The sequence below is a fragment of the Lonchura striata genome, chromosome 3, assembly GCF_046129695.1.
Source record: "Lonchura striata isolate bLonStr1 chromosome 3, bLonStr1.mat, whole genome shotgun sequence".
NCBI lineage: Eukaryota > Metazoa > Chordata > Aves > Passeriformes > Estrildidae > Lonchura > Lonchura striata.
Genome location: NC_134605.1, coordinates 14,134,400 through 14,156,062, shown reverse-complemented (window position 1 = coordinate 14,156,062; position 21,663 = coordinate 14,134,400). Strand labels below are relative to the sequence as shown.

At 37.6% G+C, this 21,663-nt stretch overlaps 1 protein-coding gene across 4 annotated transcripts in view; it reads right to left on the bottom strand.

The window, feature by feature from the left end:
* Positions 1-4,391: 4,391 nt before the first annotated feature.
* MTA3 (metastasis associated 1 family member 3) overlaps positions 4,392-21,663 on the bottom strand; it is a 136,447-nt gene continuing 119,175 nt past the window's right edge. For 2 of the 4 annotated variants that reach the window (XM_031504262.2, XM_021546388.2), the window contains one exon: positions 4,392-8,450. In XM_031504262.2, the coding sequence (XP_031360122.1) occupies positions 8,315-8,450 (136 nt within the window). In that variant the 3' untranslated portion in view covers positions 4,392-8,314. Of the gene's footprint in view, positions 8,451-8,565; positions 8,658-20,623; positions 20,652-21,663 lie in introns of all 4 variants that reach the window. The other 2 variants (XM_021546389.3, XM_021546390.3) reach the window with 2 other exon arrangements.

Here is a 21,663-nt window from a genome sequence, read left to right as displayed (position 1 = left end):
AGGCAACTCCACAGTTTGAGGTACTATTGCAACATCTGAACACACAGAGAACTGAGTGGATAAGGAGGAGATTTTTCTATAATCACTCTGATTCTCTTTCAGGCAAACAGAATTAATTGCAAAGTAAAGCCCCTTCTCTCACTGAGGATTTCAGCAATAAGAAAACAGAGATTTGGAGTACACTTTTGCAGACAGTGCTTTCCTGGGTTGTTAGGCAAGGTGTCTGACTTTGGTCATGTGCACCAGTGAGTTTAGGCACTGGATTTTGAACAGTACATGTAGGTTGGCCCAGATGGGCAGGAGGCTGAAATCAAATCAGCAAAATGAAAAGAGCTAGTGAATCAGATTTTCTCAAATTAACTGCTATTTAAAAATAATAAGCAACTGCAATTGATTCTCGTTAGTGCATCAAGGGAAGATGGAGAAAATCCAGAGCTAGGCAGTCACTTCATTTATATTCTTCTATTGAAATCTTGCACATTTAATTCATATGAGCAGTAAACAGAAGAAAGCTACTCAGCATTTAAGCAGTCAGTCTAATTACAGGCTGCCAAGGAATGTGCAATAGGTGCAGTTGAGCCAAACCCTAGAGCAGAACTCCTCTAAAAAAAAAAAAGAAAATCAGACATCTTGAGATTTCAAGTCTGAAGCAAGCCCCCATTTTTGGAAGGGGAAGATAAAAAACCACTAGATCCAATTAGGCAAGAAACTAAGCAGATTTTACATATTTATCTGGATTTGAGTTCTGACAACTTGGCCAGTACACTGCCTAGGCTTATTGAGCTATAAACCTCCATCAGATGCTTGCTGTCCTCACTCCAATAGGCAAAAATATTTTAATTTGAAGACTATATAATTTCAAATAAGGTCTGATGATTTTTTATCAGTAAATGAAAGACCAAGGGAAAGAAAGGTGAAAAGGAAGGCATAATGGAAAAAAAAAATAGCCTTAAATTGAAAAATGAAGGGGTGAGGGAGCAAAAATTTCTAGATGTTTATAGCATCTTCATTATAACCTTCTTTCACATCATCTGAAATGTGAGTTAAAATCCACAGTGATTAGGGTTCAACAAAGCAAAGAAGACATAATATGGCATGCTTAGGGTGTCTGAGCATCGATGAAGCAACTTCATGGGGAGTAGAGGGGGAGCAACTTCAGGGGAGTGGATCCAAATATACCATTGGGATCTAAATATACAATTAAATAAGAGGGCTGGCAGTGTATTCCAGTTATGCAGCAGTGGAATGGGAGCATCTCCAGAGGGCTCAGCCACTCTGAACCATTTGTTATATGCTCCAAAGAGCAGCAGTGCCATGGAGCTTTCTTTAGCCACAGAGTAAGACACTCTCCTCCTATATGTGACAGCAGCACCAGCCTGCCAGGCTGTCCCCACACTTAGAGCTCCAGAGGAAGGAGAATCAGAGTGGTCTGTAGTGCCCAGGACAGACTGTGCAAAGAGACACCCAACAGTGATCCAAACTTTCCTTCTCCCAGGCACTCAGCAGCAACTGAGCCAAACCCACACACCCTGGGAAGGGGAGCATCAAAAAGCTTTCCTTTCTTCTGAACATGTACAAGAAACAGGAAAGCAAGCAGAGACCATAAAAAAGGAGAAAATACTTAACCATGCCTGAACTGTGCATACAAATGGCAGGATGGAGCCTGGTCTGCTTGGAAAAGCTAATCAATACTGGACTTACTATCACTAATACAGAAAATAAACAATGAAATAGGATTATCCAACAGCTGGGATTGAGTCAGGCTCCTGCAAGCAGACTGTGCAACATAACTATCTTACTATAGAATAAATGCATATCCTAAGGATCACAGGCATTCACTGTAACTTTTCTTAGATTCACCGCCTGATAAAAAGATTAAAATTCCAATGGAAATCAAACTGAAGGAAAGTAAACAAATATAGAGCAATTAATCAATATTATAGTCTTTAAATTTTCATTGCATCTGCCCCAGTAACTTATGTTACTGAAAAGTTAAAGTATGAGAAGTTAATTTTGCCAGAGTGATGACTGGGCAGAACAGACAGCACAATAGAGGAGTTTGATGAATACAGGAAAAGCAAATGCAGTGTGCACAGAACAGTAACAAAAAGGACACTTTGAAAGGATGATCCTTCAGTCATGAACAGTTGTATCCATGTAACAAAAGAAAATCACATTCAGTGTCCTACTCTGCTATATCCTGCTAGTTTAACGTTATATAATCTATACCTAATTCTTAGTTTCCCACAAATACCTGTGAAAATGTATATTTTTTTGTTATTATTAAACAAAATGGATTTTTATGTGCCTAAGCAACTAGGGAAAGAGCCACTTTTAACCCAAAGGTCATATGAACTGCCTCCTCCACATTAATAAAACTATTGATCCAGATTACTGAGGAGAAAAACTCCTAAGTAATAATATAGCTAGCCAGGAGGGGAAAAATCCATACAAATAAATTATAGAGTTGCCATGTTCCTCCAGACTCACTGGGACTTAGTTTTGGTGAGGAAATTCTGTAGTCATGAACTGACAACTTGGTAAGGAAGAGAATCAGCATCAAAACCTGGCTCTAAACCTTTTCCTCCTATTATATTACCCAAAGCAGTACAGATCAAGATTTATTTCCTGAAGATCCTTCTCTTCTTTAAAAAACTCCATTAAGCCATTTAAAAAAAATGTTCTTTGAACATCAGGAACAATTTTAATGCTTAAGGAGCATCCCAGCTATACAAAGTGGACTTTGATTTGAGTGTGAATTCTAAATATTATTGGCCACCGACAGTTCTTTGGCCTGGCATCTAGGTTTCATCATCATTTAAATAAGTAATAATGAGTTTTAATTTCCAAAAAGATCTCTCAGTTTATAAGGCGCACACTTCAGTGTGTACACAAATAATGTATATTTGAAGAACCTTTGGTCTTGCCACAGTGTTAATGAGTGGCTGTAATGTAACAGGGCTCTAAAGCTCATGTAGGATTTTTATGCTACTTAAGTAACACTCATGCATCAACTACTTACCTGTTTTATAAAGCAACCATCATGCATCTGACTTCATGGAAAAGTGTCACAATGGCAGACCAGCCCCACAGAAAAGCTTTCTGTATTTACAGTGGTTTATGAAAGTTCTTCATATACCACAGACCAAAACAAAACTCAGCAAAATGTCCTCTCCAGTAATTTCTGCTTTCAAGTAGACAGCAGAGCCATGGAATTTTTGTTTCATTGGCTGTTGGTTTTTGGGTTTGGTTTGTTTGGTTGTTTTTGCTTGGTTGTTTTTTATTGTGGGGGTATTTTTTAATATATATTTTTTTCTTTTATTCTGACTGCTAGTGCAAAGGAAAGAAGAAATGTTTTATGTCCTTTCATTGCTGAGGCCTTGCATGTGTGATCAATACTTTACAATGAACCAAAAACTGAGAGACTGAAGTTATCCCTTAGGTACCTATTTCAGCTAGACATGGGAAAGGCTTTACAGTCATACTTTCAAAGCAATGAGTCCCTTTTTTTACTGTGATTCCTTGTAAGCCTGTCCAAGCCTAGATGAAGAGATTCCCACCTCCTCAGTTCTGCCAGCAAAGGACTGCTTCCAGAGATTTTCCCCTCCATGATACCCTTGCTTCACACACAGAAGGACTAGTAAATACAATTCATCTTGCCAATTAAATCCAAACACCACAGAAGAACTCAAGCTCTTCTACTTGGATCTACACAGGTGTCTTTGGGGGAGGAGATGGAGGGAAGGGAAGGAGAAAAATATAATCCATTCTAAAACAAACATTTGAAACAATATTTAGCCTGTGGACCAAGCATCCTGCATTCCCCAAGACAGACTGGGGAATTAGGGAATGGAAATAGTTGCTTTGAACAAACCTGTGAGGCAGCAGTCCTTACTTCTGTTCAGAAGACCTTTATATGATTCTCCTCTGAAAAAAAATCCAATTAATTTGCAGAAATTAGCTTAGATATCATTTAAGAAGAGTATTCAGATAATGTTCTATATTTACATAGAAGCCACCAGTTCCAGGTGCTACCAAACGAAGAAACAAAGTTTTTGATACTAATACCAACCTGAGAAGTTTAGATGGGCCAGTTCACTGGAAACTGCAATCCACTGTAGCTTCTAGTATTGATTTTGTGGATTATGAGTCCTCTTGCCTATATTTCAATTCAATCCTAAGCAATTCTGGTGTTCCAGTGCAAGGACCAATAATTCATGTCTCCCCAACTTCTGAGTCTTCTTATCCCCTTGTTACCTACTTGTATTTAAACTTTCCTGTAGTTCACTAATCTTCAGTCTTTTGACTATTCAATAGCCTACTGTAAAATAGGATGACAGTACCAATGTCAGAGATTTAGTTTCCTGCACAAAGGGCCAAGAGTCACAGAGTTTGTACACAAAGACACTTTAATGCAAATCAAATAGTACTCTTTCATTCTAAGGTGCTCCACATTCTCAAACATCCAACACTGAGCTTCCCAGTTTTACCATCCCATTGAGAAATTTACTGTTATTCTAAACAGCAGAAATTGTAAAAGACAACTCTTTAATGTTTGGGGTTTTTTTATTTAATCAATACAGTATTTCAATACCAACTGTTAAATCATCATGAGCAACAGGAGCATATTCTGCAAATTTGTTGATCACTATATAGTACATCCTCAAAACTCTTATCCAAAACCCATGTATTCCAAAATTAAGGTTCCTCCCTCAACATGCAACATTTGAATAAAAAAAGTCCTGAACTTACTCCAAAAAAATCCACTATGCAGTTATATAAACTCAGTTCTTTTGACAATCCCTCTGGCTTATGAAGACACAGGTTTATATAAAGAAGCTTCAAAAGAAAATGAAAAATTAATATTATTTTGCTGCAATTTCCAAAGGATTCTAACAATTCCATTACCATAGCAGTACATATACATGAAGACACTGTGTCCAGTAGTATAGTATTTCTGAAGGACTATAATTGTTCTCTGCAAAAGGCTGTGACATGTTACACTGTGACTATATCAGAAACTACTGTGCAGCCGTTCCATTTTATTTAAGCCTTCTTAATTAGGAAAGTATCTCTGTTGAAATTATATTTATTAATAAAAATAAATCTTACTTTAGATTACTAAAAAGTGCACATTCTGTAAGTGCAGGCTCCATTTCACCATTTCTACTCCTTGTTGGTTCTACATTTCAGTTCCAATTCCCAGTTTTTCATAATATGCTGTAAGATTTGGACTGCAGAAACAAAGGCTATATTTGCCTTTAATCAAAACACTGTTTTTAAAGATGTTTTCGTATGACCAACACATTTCAGGCAATCTCAAGTATTTCAAAACATTCTTTACCATCCTACAGAATCAAAACCTCCACCACTAAGTTGGGGCCTTTAAAAAATAATCTGAAAACAGTATGCACAATATTTAAAGAGAGCAGAGCAGCTATATAGTTGAAAATGGCAATGCAGACATTTTAAACATTAAAACAATCTTTCTACTTTCTGCATGAGGCCTCTGGACACAAAGAGGTTGTGCATTTTGCATGGTTTTTAAGCCTCATATTTGTAAGTGGAGAGGCAAATTTTCAGAAGGATTTCTTATTTAGCTAACAAAAAATAAATCACATTGCAAATGCAGTGCTGTTGCTGCCTTGATTCTCTCACATCATGGTAAGTACCAAACTTCTTGTCCTTGCTTACAAGGTTCATGTTTATACTCAGTGTCATTGTTGATGACTGATATATGTTGGCTGGTTTTAAAGTAAGTAACTTGGGAAGATCAATAAAAAAGTACAGAACTCTGATTTGTTGTGGACATACTGTTTCAGTTTACAGAGGAATGTGTCATCTTTGCTCACAGCCAGTGAAAAATACTTTGACTCAACAGAAAGTGTGGAATTATGTGATATTGCGATGAGGAGTTTCACAATTCCTACAAAAATTTAAATCATCATGCCCAAACCCAGCAGGAGGGACACAACTTGAGCAAATCTTCCATCCACGCTCTCAGTCGAAATTCACAGATAAATCCTGCATCCATCTCTGGAGAACATCTTGAGGAACAAATGAAGATGAAGAGAGAGCAGGGAAAAACTAAGGTGCAACGCATGGTGTGCAGTTTGTCTGTGCACTGTGTGCAGTGTAGGAGAGAGGATGTCTCCCTGCAGCTGCGTGCAGGACAGTCGAAGGACTTCACATCGGACTATTACTATAATAATACTTTTGGCAAAAGCAGGAACACACAGAGATTTTACAAAATACTGTCTAGATACTGGAGCACACTGACTAAAAGAAATCATTTGAGTACAAGCTTAATAAGGTAGGGTAAAAAAAAATCTACCACCTTACAGCTAACAACACTTTGAAAATGAGTCTGCTGTGTGTGATTTCACTGATGTCTGAGGGAGACAAAGCTCATTATGTTCATGTTTTTCATACTTTCAGTCAAACAGATTGCTGAATAATCATGTTTTCTTTATTTTAATGGGTGAAGAAGCTATTATACAGAAGGTGTTTCCATATGTTGAAGTTAATAAAGGCAATTCTTAATAATAAGAGTAGGTTGTCTCCACTCAGCTATCTGATAAAAAACCCTCCTGTTTAGAGGAAAATGCAGATCCGGTGCCCAGAAGACTCCTAGGGCTGCACATTTCACTGGCTACTGGAAAGTACTGTAGGTAGATGAATTCCAGGTCTTCTCCAACTGAGTGTGAATCAATGACATTCGCTAAAATGTTCAGGGCACTAGGAGCAAGCACTTCATGTCATCAACCTCTCTTCGTATCCACCCTTTTCTTGCTGGTGAAGGACAGTGGACAAAACCTGGATTCATCATTATGGAAATCATCAGCAAGTCCCTTCAAGAGGTCAGAGTGCTTTCTTCTTTAAAGAAGCATCTAGGTCACTGTCTTAGGAGCTCAGAATTCTATGTGGGGAGTATGGCTAGTTTTAGGCCGAGATCACAGATGCTCTTTCAGACTGAAACAATAAAATGCACAGGGGGAAATCATTTTGGAGGGATCACCCAGAAGTATGAGATGTTACTTAGATCCCTGTCTTTCTAACCACAACTGGATGAAAACCTCACATCTGTGCCATGCTGTTAGAGCTACCTAGTAAAGGGAGACAAAAAAAGGTCTTGAAGCTCATCTCAGACATGTTCAGTGTCTGACTATATCTTTAAAAGCCATATGGAATCCAAACCTATTGAAGGACAACTTGCCTCAGATGATTGATTTATTCCAACTAGGTTAACACAGCAGTGCTCCACACTGGATTTCTCTGGATTTCAAAGTTGGGCAGAGATTGTTCACCTGTAAGTACCTGAGTAGAAAAAAAGACCTGCCTCTGTTGCCATTCCCACCTTCAGGGAGACTGACAGTTTCCTACAAGTAGTTTCAAAAGGCACATCATCTCTCCAGGGTAAGTATCCATCTGTAGCCTTACATTTATGAATTCAAAGCATTCTGCAAGACTTCTTTATCCAGACATATAAAAATGTAGAAATTATTTTGTGGAGAGACATTACTAATAGGAAATAATCTGTTTCTTCATGTATTCTGGGAATGGTGTTATGCTGGTTTTCACTGTTCAGAATAGGCTTCAAGAGAGGTAAAAAATACCCAAAGAAACAGAAAGATGCTTTCAAATACAGACAATGAGACCAGCTCCTACACATGCAACTAGTCCAGCTGGATATTTACTATCACACACAATTCTCTCCAGGATTTTAAACAGAGCTAATATGACAAACATTTTCAAAATTGGACACTAATTATGGGCATTTCCTAATTCAGTCTAAGTTTCAGAACTGCTGAACAATACCTTGTCCTTGTGGACATTCAGTATAGAAAATCAAATCCAAGGTGATACTCAAGCCAATACTGAAAAATATGAACACTCCAAGTTTGCAGGTCTGTTTGAAAATGCAACACCTCAAGGCTAAATCCCATTTTAATGACACTGCAATAGTTTTGAAAGCTGCATATTTTTGTTGAGCCACTAGAAGGCATAGACAAATGTGATGGGTGGACTCTGCATCAATTCAGTGGACCAGTGCAAACAGCCCCTCCCTGACCAGCCAACACTGTTGTCTGGGAACAGAGGGAATCTGGGATAGGCCTGTGCAATGAACCAGAAGTAGCCCTTGCAAAGATCAGGGAAAACAAGGGCTGCTGTTGGAACCTGCCCAGAACACAGAACCCGGCCACAATATGCCCACAAAACATTTCTGTCTCACAGATGTGGGAAGTCCCGTTATGTCCGCATTCACAATTAAACATGATTTTGACATTATTATGGTGCTGATGGTGTTATATCTTCAGTGTATGATGGATCCTGGCTCTGTTCGGGCCTGCCTATTGTTCATGAGAGACTTTGTCTTTGCAATGATCGGAGAACAAGGTGTTCTGGAAGCTCTTTTCAGCTGTGACCTGGTGAACTTCTTACGGATTTTTCTGTAAGGAGGGAAGGAGGAAAGGAGGGAAAGAGAGAGACAACAGAAGAGATAAATCTCAGTCTCTAACAGAACACTGCACAAGAGCCAATAACAAACATAACAAATACTCTTACCAGAGCAGGAAGGCTAGTTCATGGAAAAGAGACTTGCAGTCAACAAGAGTCAGCCCTTCAGCCCTGTCCATCAATTGATGATTCAGAGTTGTCTGATAATGGTTCATCGAAAAGTGAATTTGTGTTAGATAATACTTAAATAATAATATTTAATCACATGAAATCTTGGGCCAGAAGACCCAGGTAGTGAATCCTCACATGTGATATCAATACTGAAATGAAGCATCACAGAAGAAAGGACTGTGTTAGCACCCAACGAATATGCTACCTCTGTGAAAGTGGAAGTAATTGTTGTTACTTACACTGTGTCTCTTCTGCAGATAACACATGACCCAGAGCTCAGGGCATTTTTACTGGGGCCATTCAGGTGCAGTAAATTCATTTTCATTTTTGACTTTCAGCTGATAAATGAAACAATAATATTAACTCCAGATGGCCATATTGTTTGTATTGTAATCCTAAATATCCAAGGATAGTTAATTTTGAAGCATAAATACTTGCTATGCTTCAACTGCTCTGTCTCTTTACTATTATAAATCAATAACCACAATGCTGAGGGTACCCAGGGAATGGTATCAGAAAACACAGAAAAGGTAGAGGCAGAGTATGCCAAGAACCATATTCATTAGCAGAGACCTGAACATTAGATGCTGCTGGAAAATGACCTATTTTCTGAATTTACTCAAGAATCCCAGCCTTCTTTTAGGAAGTTTTATAAATTATAGGGATTTTGAGCTTATGGAAATGAATTAAAGCAAATTGGGGCCTCTAATACTTAATGAGACCAGACTTTCTAATTCAGACTTTTTGACTTGAAAATGTGACCTACAAACTGCAGGGTGATGAGGTGCCTACCTGCATCAAGGTTCTGAGATGGTAACTCAAGGAGTGGTTTTTCCCTTTCATCTAAGGGGGCTGTTACCTCTGAAACTGAAAAATGGTGGCACATGACGTTGAACATACATGATCAGCTGTAAATAAATTCTATTGAATTCTAAAATATCAACTTGCATATTAAATTTCAAACACTAGTTTGTTACTAGTTAGTTACAGATTGAGTGCTCCCCAGGGATGTAAACTTCCACGTTAACTAACTGGGCCACAGAAGAGTACATAAGGGAAAAAAAAACACCAAACATGCAAAAAGTAGAAGAATATACTCTACTATTAGAAATTAAAGGGAGCCTGAAAAATACATTTATTTTGGTTAATATATTTTAAAGGTTCAGAGATATATTCCCTTTTGAAAGAAGGATGTCTTCATGTCATGGAATACCAAATTAGGGTTTAGCACCATTCAGAAATAAGCACAACAAAAGAAAAGGAATCACCAGAAAGTTTGGTTTCAGCTTTTCACACAATCCCACTAAGAAAAATAAAAACTTACTGCTTGAGTATTCACTTTATATGGCCGTCTTATATTAGGCCAAAAAAAAATATTAAATTTATTCAAAGATATTGCATACCTTCCAGAATGGTAAAAGCATAGAAATGTAATCTCAGACTGGCAGAAATATGTGTATCTTAAATACTGGGACAGTCAGGCTTTATAAATTCATGTGAATAGACAATAGCTATTACCCACACCAATGAGGATCATGTCCACAGAACCTTACAGAACTGGATCCTTTTTGTTGTCTTTGTTTGCAAAACATTCTATTTAGTTACAGGAGGAACGTGGTCATTAATCATTTGACAAGCCCAAGGTTCAAATAATATCAAATCATTGTTTACACTTCTGAATTTTTAATAAGGCAACTTTATAAACTGCCTAGAGGTTCCTGCTTATGAAAGCAATTTTCAGCTGACACCACATTTAAGGACAGTAAAAGGATTTGAGATTATAATTTGTCATTATTTTGTATGGATGGTAAAGTAAAAGATAGTTATTCCCATTAAACATTGGTTCAAAACCAAGACAAAGACAGGCAGAACAAAAAGGTCATCACATTATTATATCAAGCAAGCCACAGAGTCCACTCCTCACTGAGTATAAACGAAACTAGCTCTATATACTCTGTCAGAAAAAAAATAATCTGGTAGGCACTCTTAAAAGGCAATCCAGCACTTCTGCTTAAAGAGGATTGTGAAAATGCTTCCAGAAATTAGCTTTCTGGGATACAGCCTTTCAGAATTAAAACTGGAAGAATGGAAATTTCCACTGACTACATTACATGTTATATTTAAACAATCATTTCTCTAAAAGCCCAAACTGTTCTTTTTACTGCAAAAATTATAGAAGGTGGAGGGACTGGCTTCTTTACACTGAAGGCTTTAGCATCTAAATACAGTCTAGCTTTTTGAGAGGCATTCATCAGGTTTCATAATTCTTCAAAGCCTTTTTAACACTTAAAACATGCAGGTTGCAATAATAGCTGACAAAAGACAGGATATTCAAAGATAAGATTGTTGTCACCCTTTCACTCATACCACTTTGCCCTTCCCAAAGATACACTGAACTAAGGGCAGAGTCAATTTTAATGCTCAATTTCCTGTCTGTCTTTCAGTTAATACCAGCCATATGTTTTAATTACATAAAGCTTTTATCTGGCAATGGCAATAAATGGCTTTAATATCTGTATCGTTGGTAACATCCTTTGCAGTTGTTAGGACAGATTAATTGCCATTTTCCCTGTTTTTTTTTCCTTTGACTTTTGTACTCCTTCTTGGAGCATGATGCATTACAGGCTTGAAGTGAAAATTCAAAAGTATTTTAAAGCCTCTGCATTGAATTTCCAGCCTTCTTAAGACCAAGACATAAGAATGAACTAAATATTTAATAGAGCATCTGTATATAAAGCCCACTGTGCTCATTTTTAAGTTAAATGTGATGCACTGGTAATGTAGGAATAATACACATTCTTTATGTCTGCATGACTCTTCAATTAGTAAGTGCAGATAAAGGTACACAAGACCCTTGGCACATAGTCAGGGAAATATGGAAACGTACATAAGTCTTACTAAAGGTCCAGATGAAGACCTAATGTCTCTGTTCAAGTTTCATACACAGACTGGAACCTTGGGTAGAAATAATAGGCTGTACAGGGCATTTAGGTCATGCTTAAATTTAATCAGGCGAATCATTATAATTAACCAACCTTTTCTCAGGATCCAAGAGTATTCCATGTAACTCACCATCTGCTGAAGTTAAGCACAATCCTATATAATCTATTCTGTCCAGATTTCTCAGGAATAGGATAACTGGGAGCGAAATTTCACATATGCAAAAGCTGACTCAAAGTTCCCTTCTCTAATTCTGCCATACACTAAAACAGCATAAATTTTTAAACTTGAATAGAATAAAGAGAGGCCTCCAACTGGTGTTATTCAAGAATGTGTTTCCAAGCCTTTTCTAGTAGGACTGGAAAGGCATTGCCTGCTTTAAGTTTGTTGATATAGTGTTACTGTGCTATATATAAACTGCTGTGCATCCATGTTGCCTCCTCTGCATTGGACTCGGAGTTGTGATGACTACACTTACTGTGGTCTTATCAGCTGTACCAACAGTACTTAAGAAGCTATATTAAAGAAATACAAGTTATGCAAAAAGATTTTGCAGTGAAAGAAATTAATTGCATGCAAAATCCTGCTGATATTTCGGCAGATGACAAACCTTGTTTTGAAAGAAACCTTTTCCTAGGAAGAGGAATCGCCTTCAACATACATGCACTTGTGAGATGCCCATAACTCTTCCTAAATACCAAGGTCCAGAATTGCTTTTGGTGCTCTGTTTCCACTAAAAAAATGCTAATGATCTAATACAAACCTGGCTGCAGAGTTTGAAGCTCAAGGACACAGTTTTGTTTTCCTCACTCTCCCTAAATTATAGTTTGATATTTTTGCCTGAGCCTTTCTTAGACTGATACTATTTGAACATCCTCATATGTAAGAGCTGGTGCTGTGAAAATGCATTGTTATCCAATTGCTGGTAGCACAAGGAACACTCCCAGGTCAGCAGCAGGCATAAGAAAGCTGATTTCCTGCACAATCATTGAAATTCCTATAATCTCTCCATTGGGGTGAAGCATTCTGCTATGACTTTCCAAGTGTAAACAGCAACATAAATGTGCTAGATGCATAAATACTGCCAGCACTGGCAGAATTTTGTGTTCTGGCACAAGTTATGTGTGAAACTTGCAATCAATCTAACCACAGAGCCATTCAGAAAGAAAACAAGGCTAAAAAATAAGAAAAAAATGTATTCTAGAGAAATGTTTGTTAAGCTGCTACAGCTCCAGGGCAATAAATTTTGTGCAATGTAAATTTTCAGTGCAGATCAAGGCCAGTTAGAAAAAACAACAATTTAAAGTATAACCATAATTCCTTGGTGTTTATTAGATTAAATAATCACTTATTTCTCTGAGGGCTTCTTTTATCCAGAGCTATATTTTAATGGTTCAGTGGATTAAATTACTGGAGGGGGTACTATCTTAGAAAGCTGGTAGGCTTTTTATTAATTTCAACAGGTTTCAAACAGAGTGAAAGGCCAAAATGTGTGCAGTGCTGCTTGCTGAAAGAGAATTTAAATGGGATGAAGCTGTAGGCACAGATCCTTTGAAAGCTGATATGTTACTGACTGAAGGACTCACAGCACTTCCCGCATTTCTACCTGTGTGCAAATGAGAAGTATTTTATTTAACTATTTGGCTTTCTGATTTAGACTTTTTTTCCCCCCTCATACTTCTCAGGCTTAAGCTTTCCCATATTGCATTAAAATTTTAATCTAACCTCAACATGACAGAAACTAGTTAAAAATAGTTTTGGAAGGCAGGAGTGGGTTGACACTGATACACCTTTTAAAAATACAGGCCTTAGGAAATGTTAATTTATAAAAACAAAATGGAAGACTTTAATAAGCATGGGATTATTGGAAAGCTGTTTCCATGAGCCACATAGCTGCATTATAAAACCCATGCAGATGGCAGATAGAGTGATATAACCTTTATGAGATTAAAGAGGTGCTGCTGTAGGCACGCCAACATTATTTAAATGTTTTAAGAGCTTATCTTATTTTTCTCCTCCTAGCAAGGAAATGTTTTCCTTTGCTAGTGTTGATCTTCCAATATTTTATCAATATTTATGGAGCAAGACTGTTCTCTATGAACAATAACTTTTAGACACATCAGTTACCAATTACAGCATCAGATCTTCCTAAGCAGCTTAAGATAATGTATTTTTTCAAGTACTGCATTACCTTGAGGGCTTCTCTGATGTTTTGTGTTTCAAAGAAACAGTTTGTAGCTACTATGCATATATACAAGGACATTAATAATAGTGTTAAAACAGTTTCCTTATTGGAAGGAAAAATCCCAGGTTAAAGGTTTAAAGCACAGACTTCTATGACTGTGTCATGCCTGACCTATTGTATGGCAAAAGCCCCTTCTGTCTCTTTCTGCCTGCTGCTGATTGAAATTAAAATCACCTTGGAGCAGAAACCATCTCTTTATGTGCATTTCTAGTGTGCCTAGAACAACAGGTTGATCTAATATTGAAATATCTACTACTGAAATTATTTCTATACAGTTTAACAGCAAACAACTGCCATGGTTTTTTGAATAATCAACTAGTTCGATAGATTTTTCCATATTTTCATTTCCCCTGAAAATATTTCATTAATATTCTAAAGTGGTTTAGTAGAGAAGGAATTAAAGAAACACAAAGTCCTATTCTCAGCACCACTACTCATTTTTCAGTTGAATGTTGGAACTGAAAAAACTTCTAAAAAACGTAATAAAGAGATGCTGCCATACACTGGTTATCACATGATGAATAAATCTAAATCCCAACAATCAGCAGTGAGATTGACCTCACAGCTCTTCTGTGAGCTTGGTATTTAGCACCAAGAGCCTAAGGTTACCTACTGCTGAGACAACAAATGACACATCAGTCTGGGTGCAAGGCTGACTTCTCACAAAAGCCAGAAGCAAAGAGGCACTACCAGAGGTAGAAGGAGTTAGAAAACTCAAGAAAGGGAGAAAAGCCTGTCTTTGAATTCATGGCATTTTACCAGTATCCAACTTTGTAGAGTGGAATAGAACTACTAAGTCCTAACAAAGAAAGCTTGATGAAATGGGTACAAAAGTAAATTATTCATACTCCTTCAAATAAAACAATGGCTCAGGCTTCAACAGACTTGTAATCTGAGCTACAGGACAGCTACTCTGCACTTGATCTGAAATTCATTAGCCTCCCCTTAGTTACCTTACCCTGCAGAGGCTGCAAGGCAGGAAGCCTGCTTTATCCAGTAAAGGGCTGCTTAACCTCTCCTCCCTGGGAAGGGACACACAAGATCACTGCATATGTGTCAATACACCAGCACTATGGGAATCCAGGGAGCCAGAAATCCTTCCAACAGCTCACAGGCACAAACATCAGCAGATTTCAAAGCAACTCCTTTATTCTTCCTAACTATATCAGCAGGGTGAAGGTGAATTCCCAGTCTACCAAGAGGAATTTCCAAAACCATCTATTTATTCTGCAGCAGGATGGCCATTCTGTATATTGATTAAACATCACCTGCTATGAGATTCAAAAATTACCCACATGGAAGCATATAATTTTTCTTGAGACAAGCAAGAAACTAAAGAGAAGGTGCATCAGAACGAACTGGAACACAATGTTGTTTACAACTACTCCCCAAACACCTTGCATATTAATTCACAATTCCAGCATTATCCCAGATCTAAGGTGACAAAAAGGTACAGAGCATACAACTTCTGTTTCTGGCCTTGAGCTATAAACATTAAGTGCCATTTCTCCAGCAACATTAAATACTGCATTGAAAATTTTCAAAAATGTTGTGTCAATTAAAAATGCTTATTTGAGTTCAAGATAATAGAAAACTCCCTATTATATTTTGCATAGGGAAAAAAGAGATACTATACTTCAACAATATTATTAGTATTTTTCTGTCTTTCTTTTCTTAACTTGCTTATTTCATTCAGTTTTTTGGCCTGAACACTGTGCTTTACAATATAACAACTTATAATATTACCTGAGGCTCAAAAAGATTGACAATATGCTTCCATTTTATCAATTATGCATATACTTTTCCTGGAATAACATATGTATCAATAGGGTATATTTGGAGGAGGTTCTTGGCATCCTGGATACTTGCTATTAAGCAAGGGCTGAAAAAAAAAGTTATTCAGTCTTACCAGAAACAGTTGGAAAGCCAAAGTTCCCTCACAAGCACATCCCCTGGGGCATTGCTTCACACCATCAATCTCTTGTATAATCAGCATTTCTCTACATACAGAAGCTCCAGTGCAGAATATGGACTAGAATGATTTGATGTTAATTTCTAAGGTCATTTTCATGTCAAAGGTTGAAGATTTTTTCAATTTTCTAAAAATATTATGTGACCAAAGGTTTATTCAAGTTCATTTTCTGCCACTGATCCTGCTCTCCACATTTATGGCCAGCACTTTTCACATCAGCATCTCATAGTTCTTGTTGGACTGGCTAATTAAAAACTGCACAGCATCCTGAAGAGTAGGTGTACACCAATATGACTCAAGCTTACAGACAAAACGGTGGAATTAGAGAAAGGCTGAATTAAATTACTTGTCTGGTGTCTCACATCAAACAAGAGGCAACCTCAGAATTTTTAAGTTTGGATCTGTATTTTCTTCACAAGAAAAACACTTGAATAGTATTTTGTCAAGTAAATGCTTTAGCCTCTACTCATAGCACAAGTTACAAAAACAGCCAGTCAAGTCTCCTTAGATGTTTGACAAGAGCTGTTAGTTATCTCTGTGATTGACTTTCACAGTCACAGTCAATATGTTCTCCATGGTATTTTATATTTAAAATGCCTGTGTAGTTACTTATGCAAGCTTTTTTCACAAAAAGAGACTCACTAACACTTGTTTTTCCACAGCCTTACCTACATTTATGCCAGAGGGTCATGAGTTTAAAAAACACCCAAATTATCAGGGAAAGTATTGAGAATGAACGATTAAATACATGCAATGAAATGTGGAGTAATTCAGAATTAAATCCTCTATCTGTAATTTGAAATGAAGAGTCTGATAGAGGACAACTAGAAATTAAATTTAGTGGGCAATACTATGTGAATTTTAAGACTGTGAGGATCACTGACACCATATTTTTGAACATATTCACCACAGTACAATTTTTTTTTTTTTGCTATTTAGCAACAATGTTTTCACCACAAGACTTACATAGTTTCCCTGCCTACATGTACATTATTGCTGTGTATTTCTCTGCCTTCAGATGAAATAATTCTTAACTCCATGTCCAGCTTCCATGAGTTATTACTCACATAGCACAGAAATCATAAAAAGTGAAAAATATCTCTGAACAGTGATATTAAACAGTATTTGAGGATTAAAATCATCAATATCTAAGATCTAATGTGAGAAACTACCATGGTTTATGCATAGAAATGGTGAGAGAGGACTAATTTTAGCCCTAAGCTGATATTACCCTAGCCTCACTATAGGTAACAGTTGTATAATTAATGTTTCTCTTTGATTTTAAATATGTTGGTCTGACAAGTTTGCATTTTTATTTTGCTTTGATTGTTTCCAGGGTTTTGACAGAGAAATTGGCTTCCCATACAAAGATGCTTATTTATAGAAAAATTTATTCCTTGTTCAAAACCAAATTGTTTTTAACTCCCACAATAGAAGATGGCCAAATATTACAAGATGACACATTCCCACTGGGTATGTGGATTTAAGAAAAAGCTAAGCAGCAAGCTAACAAAAAGCTAAGCCCTAAGACTTTCAGTTAAAACATTTGATAAGGAGGATTGGGTTCAGCAACATCAAATCCTCTGTGTAAACACAAAAAATAGCTTCTGAAAAAACAAACTTTTGCAATGGCCAACCATACTGCAGAAAACTCTAAATTTGTCAAGAACCATAAGAAAACAGGTTAAAAGAGCTACATGGCATCCCAATCTAACCTCAGACATATAGGGTGTACTGGAGACTATGTGAAGTACTCTAGCAATTGGACTGAGCTCAGGAATGGATTTAAGGGCTTTGCTGAATTGGGTCTGGAAGGTCCAGCAAAGAAAACAAGGTTTTTGGAAAAGTCAAGTGCTCATCTAGGAGCTTCTCCACCAACATCTGTGTTTAAGACAATGCATTTATCATCCCCGTATTTCATATAAGTTGTTGAGGTTTTCTTTCCCTCCCAAGTTTCCCCAAGACAGCAAAATTTTACAAAACGGCTCATTTTGGAATTTGTATTTCCCTTCCCAAATATAAAATTTTCTGGCTATTTCTGCACCTACTGTCTGAATGTGAGAGAACAGTTGTCAACAGCAGTGGAGAAGATTGCAAGTGGCTGAGTGACCCTTGTAAACGTGCCTTTGTTTTTTAGCTGAGCCATCTGAATTAACCACATTCAAGCTCTGACCTAAAATGCAATTACAAAGCAAACTTTGGTATCTAAGTCCCCCTGGAGAGGCAGCATATTTGAATTTCTGCTCACAACAGGGCAGGATCATTTCACAAGAGCCAAAGGTGTGACTTTTCAGGCTGCAGTAACTAGGTCATTTACAGCCATCTGTTCCTAGTCTCAGCCTCCCTGCAGTCATCTCCAAAGCTGTGTGCTAATTAATTTTCACCTGCTAATCAGTGGAGACAGTTCTGAAACTAACAAATCATCCAGTTTCAGTCAATAGCTTCTGGACTCTTGTAGGTAGCATTTCCATGAGACTTTATGACCAATAAAGGTAAAGAGTTTTCTATGAAAGATCCCCTCTAAGGCTTCTGACCTGCTCCTGGTGGAGCAGAGCTCTGGAAGAATGAGAAGGCTTTGTCTGATTCTTCAGGCCTCCAAATCTTCAAGCAAGCATTTAGGCACCTTCTTAGTTTTGTGTCTGAGGAGTTAGGTATATAAATGCTTGAAGATATAGGAGTTAAAAGACCTGCTTGACATGTCATGGGAGATCTGGGAGGAAGCAGGGAACTGGATCGTGGTTTTCCCGGTCCTTGGCAAGCACTCCAAACTCTGCAACACCCTTCTACTGCCATGTGGCTTTAAACAGGAAAGTAGCTAGCTGCAGTGCCACTGAAACTCCATTTTAAACTGTGAGAAGATTAATCCATAGTTCCAAACCAGCATGATTGTATTCCATTTGCTCTGAAGACTGATAAAGCAAACCCCATAACAGTATGTGTTTTTCAAACCTCCCAGCTCTATCCAATGGCAGTTTACACTGAGCTCTGAAGGGTTTTGTTTTTTCTTTTTTAATGTTTTCCTTGTATATAGCTATGATTCCCTAAGTTAAAAAAAAATATTCACATTCTTCAAATGAGTTGTTTTAGTTCCATGGAATGAGCCTGCTTTTAAAAACAAACATGTGCATTATCACAATAGTGCTACTTTGATTTAGTAGGTACTTTAAAGCATCCAACAGGAGAAAATCATGTAAGCAAATACTGAAAGAAAAAAATGTCTTTAGGCCCATGAAAGCTGCTCAATGAGACATGAATGGTAAGAGATTATGATCTAGTTTCTATACTGCTGCTTGTGATTCTATATCACAGTACCTCAGCTAGGGCTCAGAAAAGTATGGTTTATAAGATGCGTGCAGCATTCGTGAGTAGACCACATGAAATAAGGTCAAAACAACATCTCACAGAAACTATTATGCTCTCTCATGAGCATATAACAGCATTGAATGGAAGTTAACCAAGTAGGATGACTCCTAAACTGTAGCACAGACAATTCCTCCCCGAATTCTTCACACACAGTATTGTCATGGTGACTGGAGAGAGCTGTCAGTTTACCTGGACTCAGACATGGCCAATCAATAAGATATTTGCAATCCTATCAGTAGGGATTAAACAGATTTCTAAGGGATATATTCTGTAATCCCTGCTTTTCAAGATGTATGACAACTGTATAATACAACAGAAGTAAAGGAGCTGGAAAATTACATTCTTAAAGGCTGATGTGTTTTTTTGTTAGAGAGGTGGTGCATCACATAGTCAGGCTTGCAGCTGATGCTCCAAGAGTGCAGCCAGGCAACTTCTTGCAGCTGGTTACAGGACTGGGGTCTAAAGGCCATGGTGCCATGCAAGTAAGAAATGAAAATACACTATTCCCAGGATCCAAGTGTGGTGTAGTTCAAAACCAGGATCCCAATTCCAATCAAAATGGCTCACCTTTACAAAAAGCAGAGGTCAAAAATACCTTTTTTTATTTTGGCACACAACTTTTTTTTGCGCAGTTGGGGCCAACTGGAAAACAAAGAGTAAACATAGCCATGGACATTTGCATGATGGGAATTGCACGTGTGAAGAGGAAGAAGGAGCAGAGCAGTTAGCACTGGAACTGTGGCTTGGACATAGACCAGCCACTCTGCACTGTGAATCAGACCCCAGGCACCAAAGCCTTACTCCTCCAGTGTTCCCTTTTCTCCTGGCAGCGTGCTGCAGCTCAGGCACTGCGCATGACCTTGCCTCAGCCTCGATTAAAACAGGGAGAGAGAAGGGACAGAGGCAGGTCACCCACACCTCTTAACTCAGGCTTTGGTTCTGCAGGTTTTCACTTTGTGTTTCGAGGTACAGGTTGGGCTTTCCATGGACAAAGCTGCACTGCAGAGAGGGTCAGCAGCATGTGCAGGAGCACGAAGGGTGATGGGCACTAGCACGGCTCTCCCCCACTTCTGCGTGAGAAGCAGACCACTGACAGCACAGCAAGACTCAACATTCTGCAGAAGCTGGTTGTCAGCCTCACATTCTCTTCTTTCTCAACATGCAACTTTGGATTTTAAGCTTTTTTTGTATGTGCTATGAGACATGCATAAATAAAAATGAGTGGTACCAGGTAATTATCACAGCAATTGTGATATCCTTATGTAGCACCTCAACAAATCAAGGGAAGATTTTGCCTTTTGGAGACAGAAAATGAAGTGAGGGATAAGAAAATTGCCTATATAATGCTGGCACAGGGATGCCTCTCAAATCATTTTATCAGCAAAAAAGGAAGCCATGTCTGCTGGTAGCAGCTAAAGATCACGTTCTAATTTTAGCAGTTGCAGTTAACTCATTCCCAATGGAGTTGCACTTACCGTGAGAAGGTTTCTAACTGCTTCAGCACTGAAAGGAAACAAGCATTGAGTCATTCAACTGCAGATCTATATGCAAATATGCTTTTTGGCCCATGAAGGGAAAGCACTTAGAATCCACTGCTATAGTGCAGTCAGCCAAACATTTCCACACATTTCTTATAATGCAAATGCTGGAAAAAAAAAATTCATTTACCAACCAGTGTTTTAGCTGTCCCTACACAAGTCTGATCATTGGCATGCACATGCACTCTGTTAGGGACAGAGCGTGTGTATAGGAAATAGAGGCACACTGCATACCTAAAATTAGTGAGAAAAGTTTTTATCAACAGATATATTCCCCTTGACAGCAAATGGTTCAACAGTAATATTATTCATTTTACTCAAAGGTTATGTTTATATCTTCTATAACTCAAGATATATTAAGCCAATATATTACATTTTATTAAAGTTCTGAAGACCATAATGAACTGTTCAATTTTTTTTCAATTATTAACTCCCAGAACAGAAATTCTTTATAAAGAATTTAGTTCCTTATATGGTAATTTTCTCTGTTGACCTCTATTGGGCCTACAATAGAATTCACATGACCCAAAAAAATTCCTTATAGCAAAGCTGATTTAGTACAAAGAAATTAATAAAATGCTTTTATAATTAGGAGACTTCTGGCTTATCCTAAAGCATGCATGCAGTGCTAGGAAAATCCCAGCAACTAATATATAAGGGTATTAAAAAAAGGTAACGACACTCTTCTGGTGAGCGGTGATAACCCTGAGGTTCTTTAAAGAGCGAATTTTTTTTTTCAATTAATTGTGTAAACAGATTTGCACTTCAGAATAAAATCTTGAGCAAGTTATTTCACAGTAGGGAATGAGAATTTCTTTTTCATTTGAAGAGGATACAAATAAAGAAAAATACAAAAACATTAAATCCAGTAAAGGTCAATAAAATTACAATGTAATGCCAAAAGATAAGTGTTCTTGAACTGCCATGTGGTTTTCTACCTAGATTAATCCCTGTTGTTTGCCTGTGACTGATCAGAG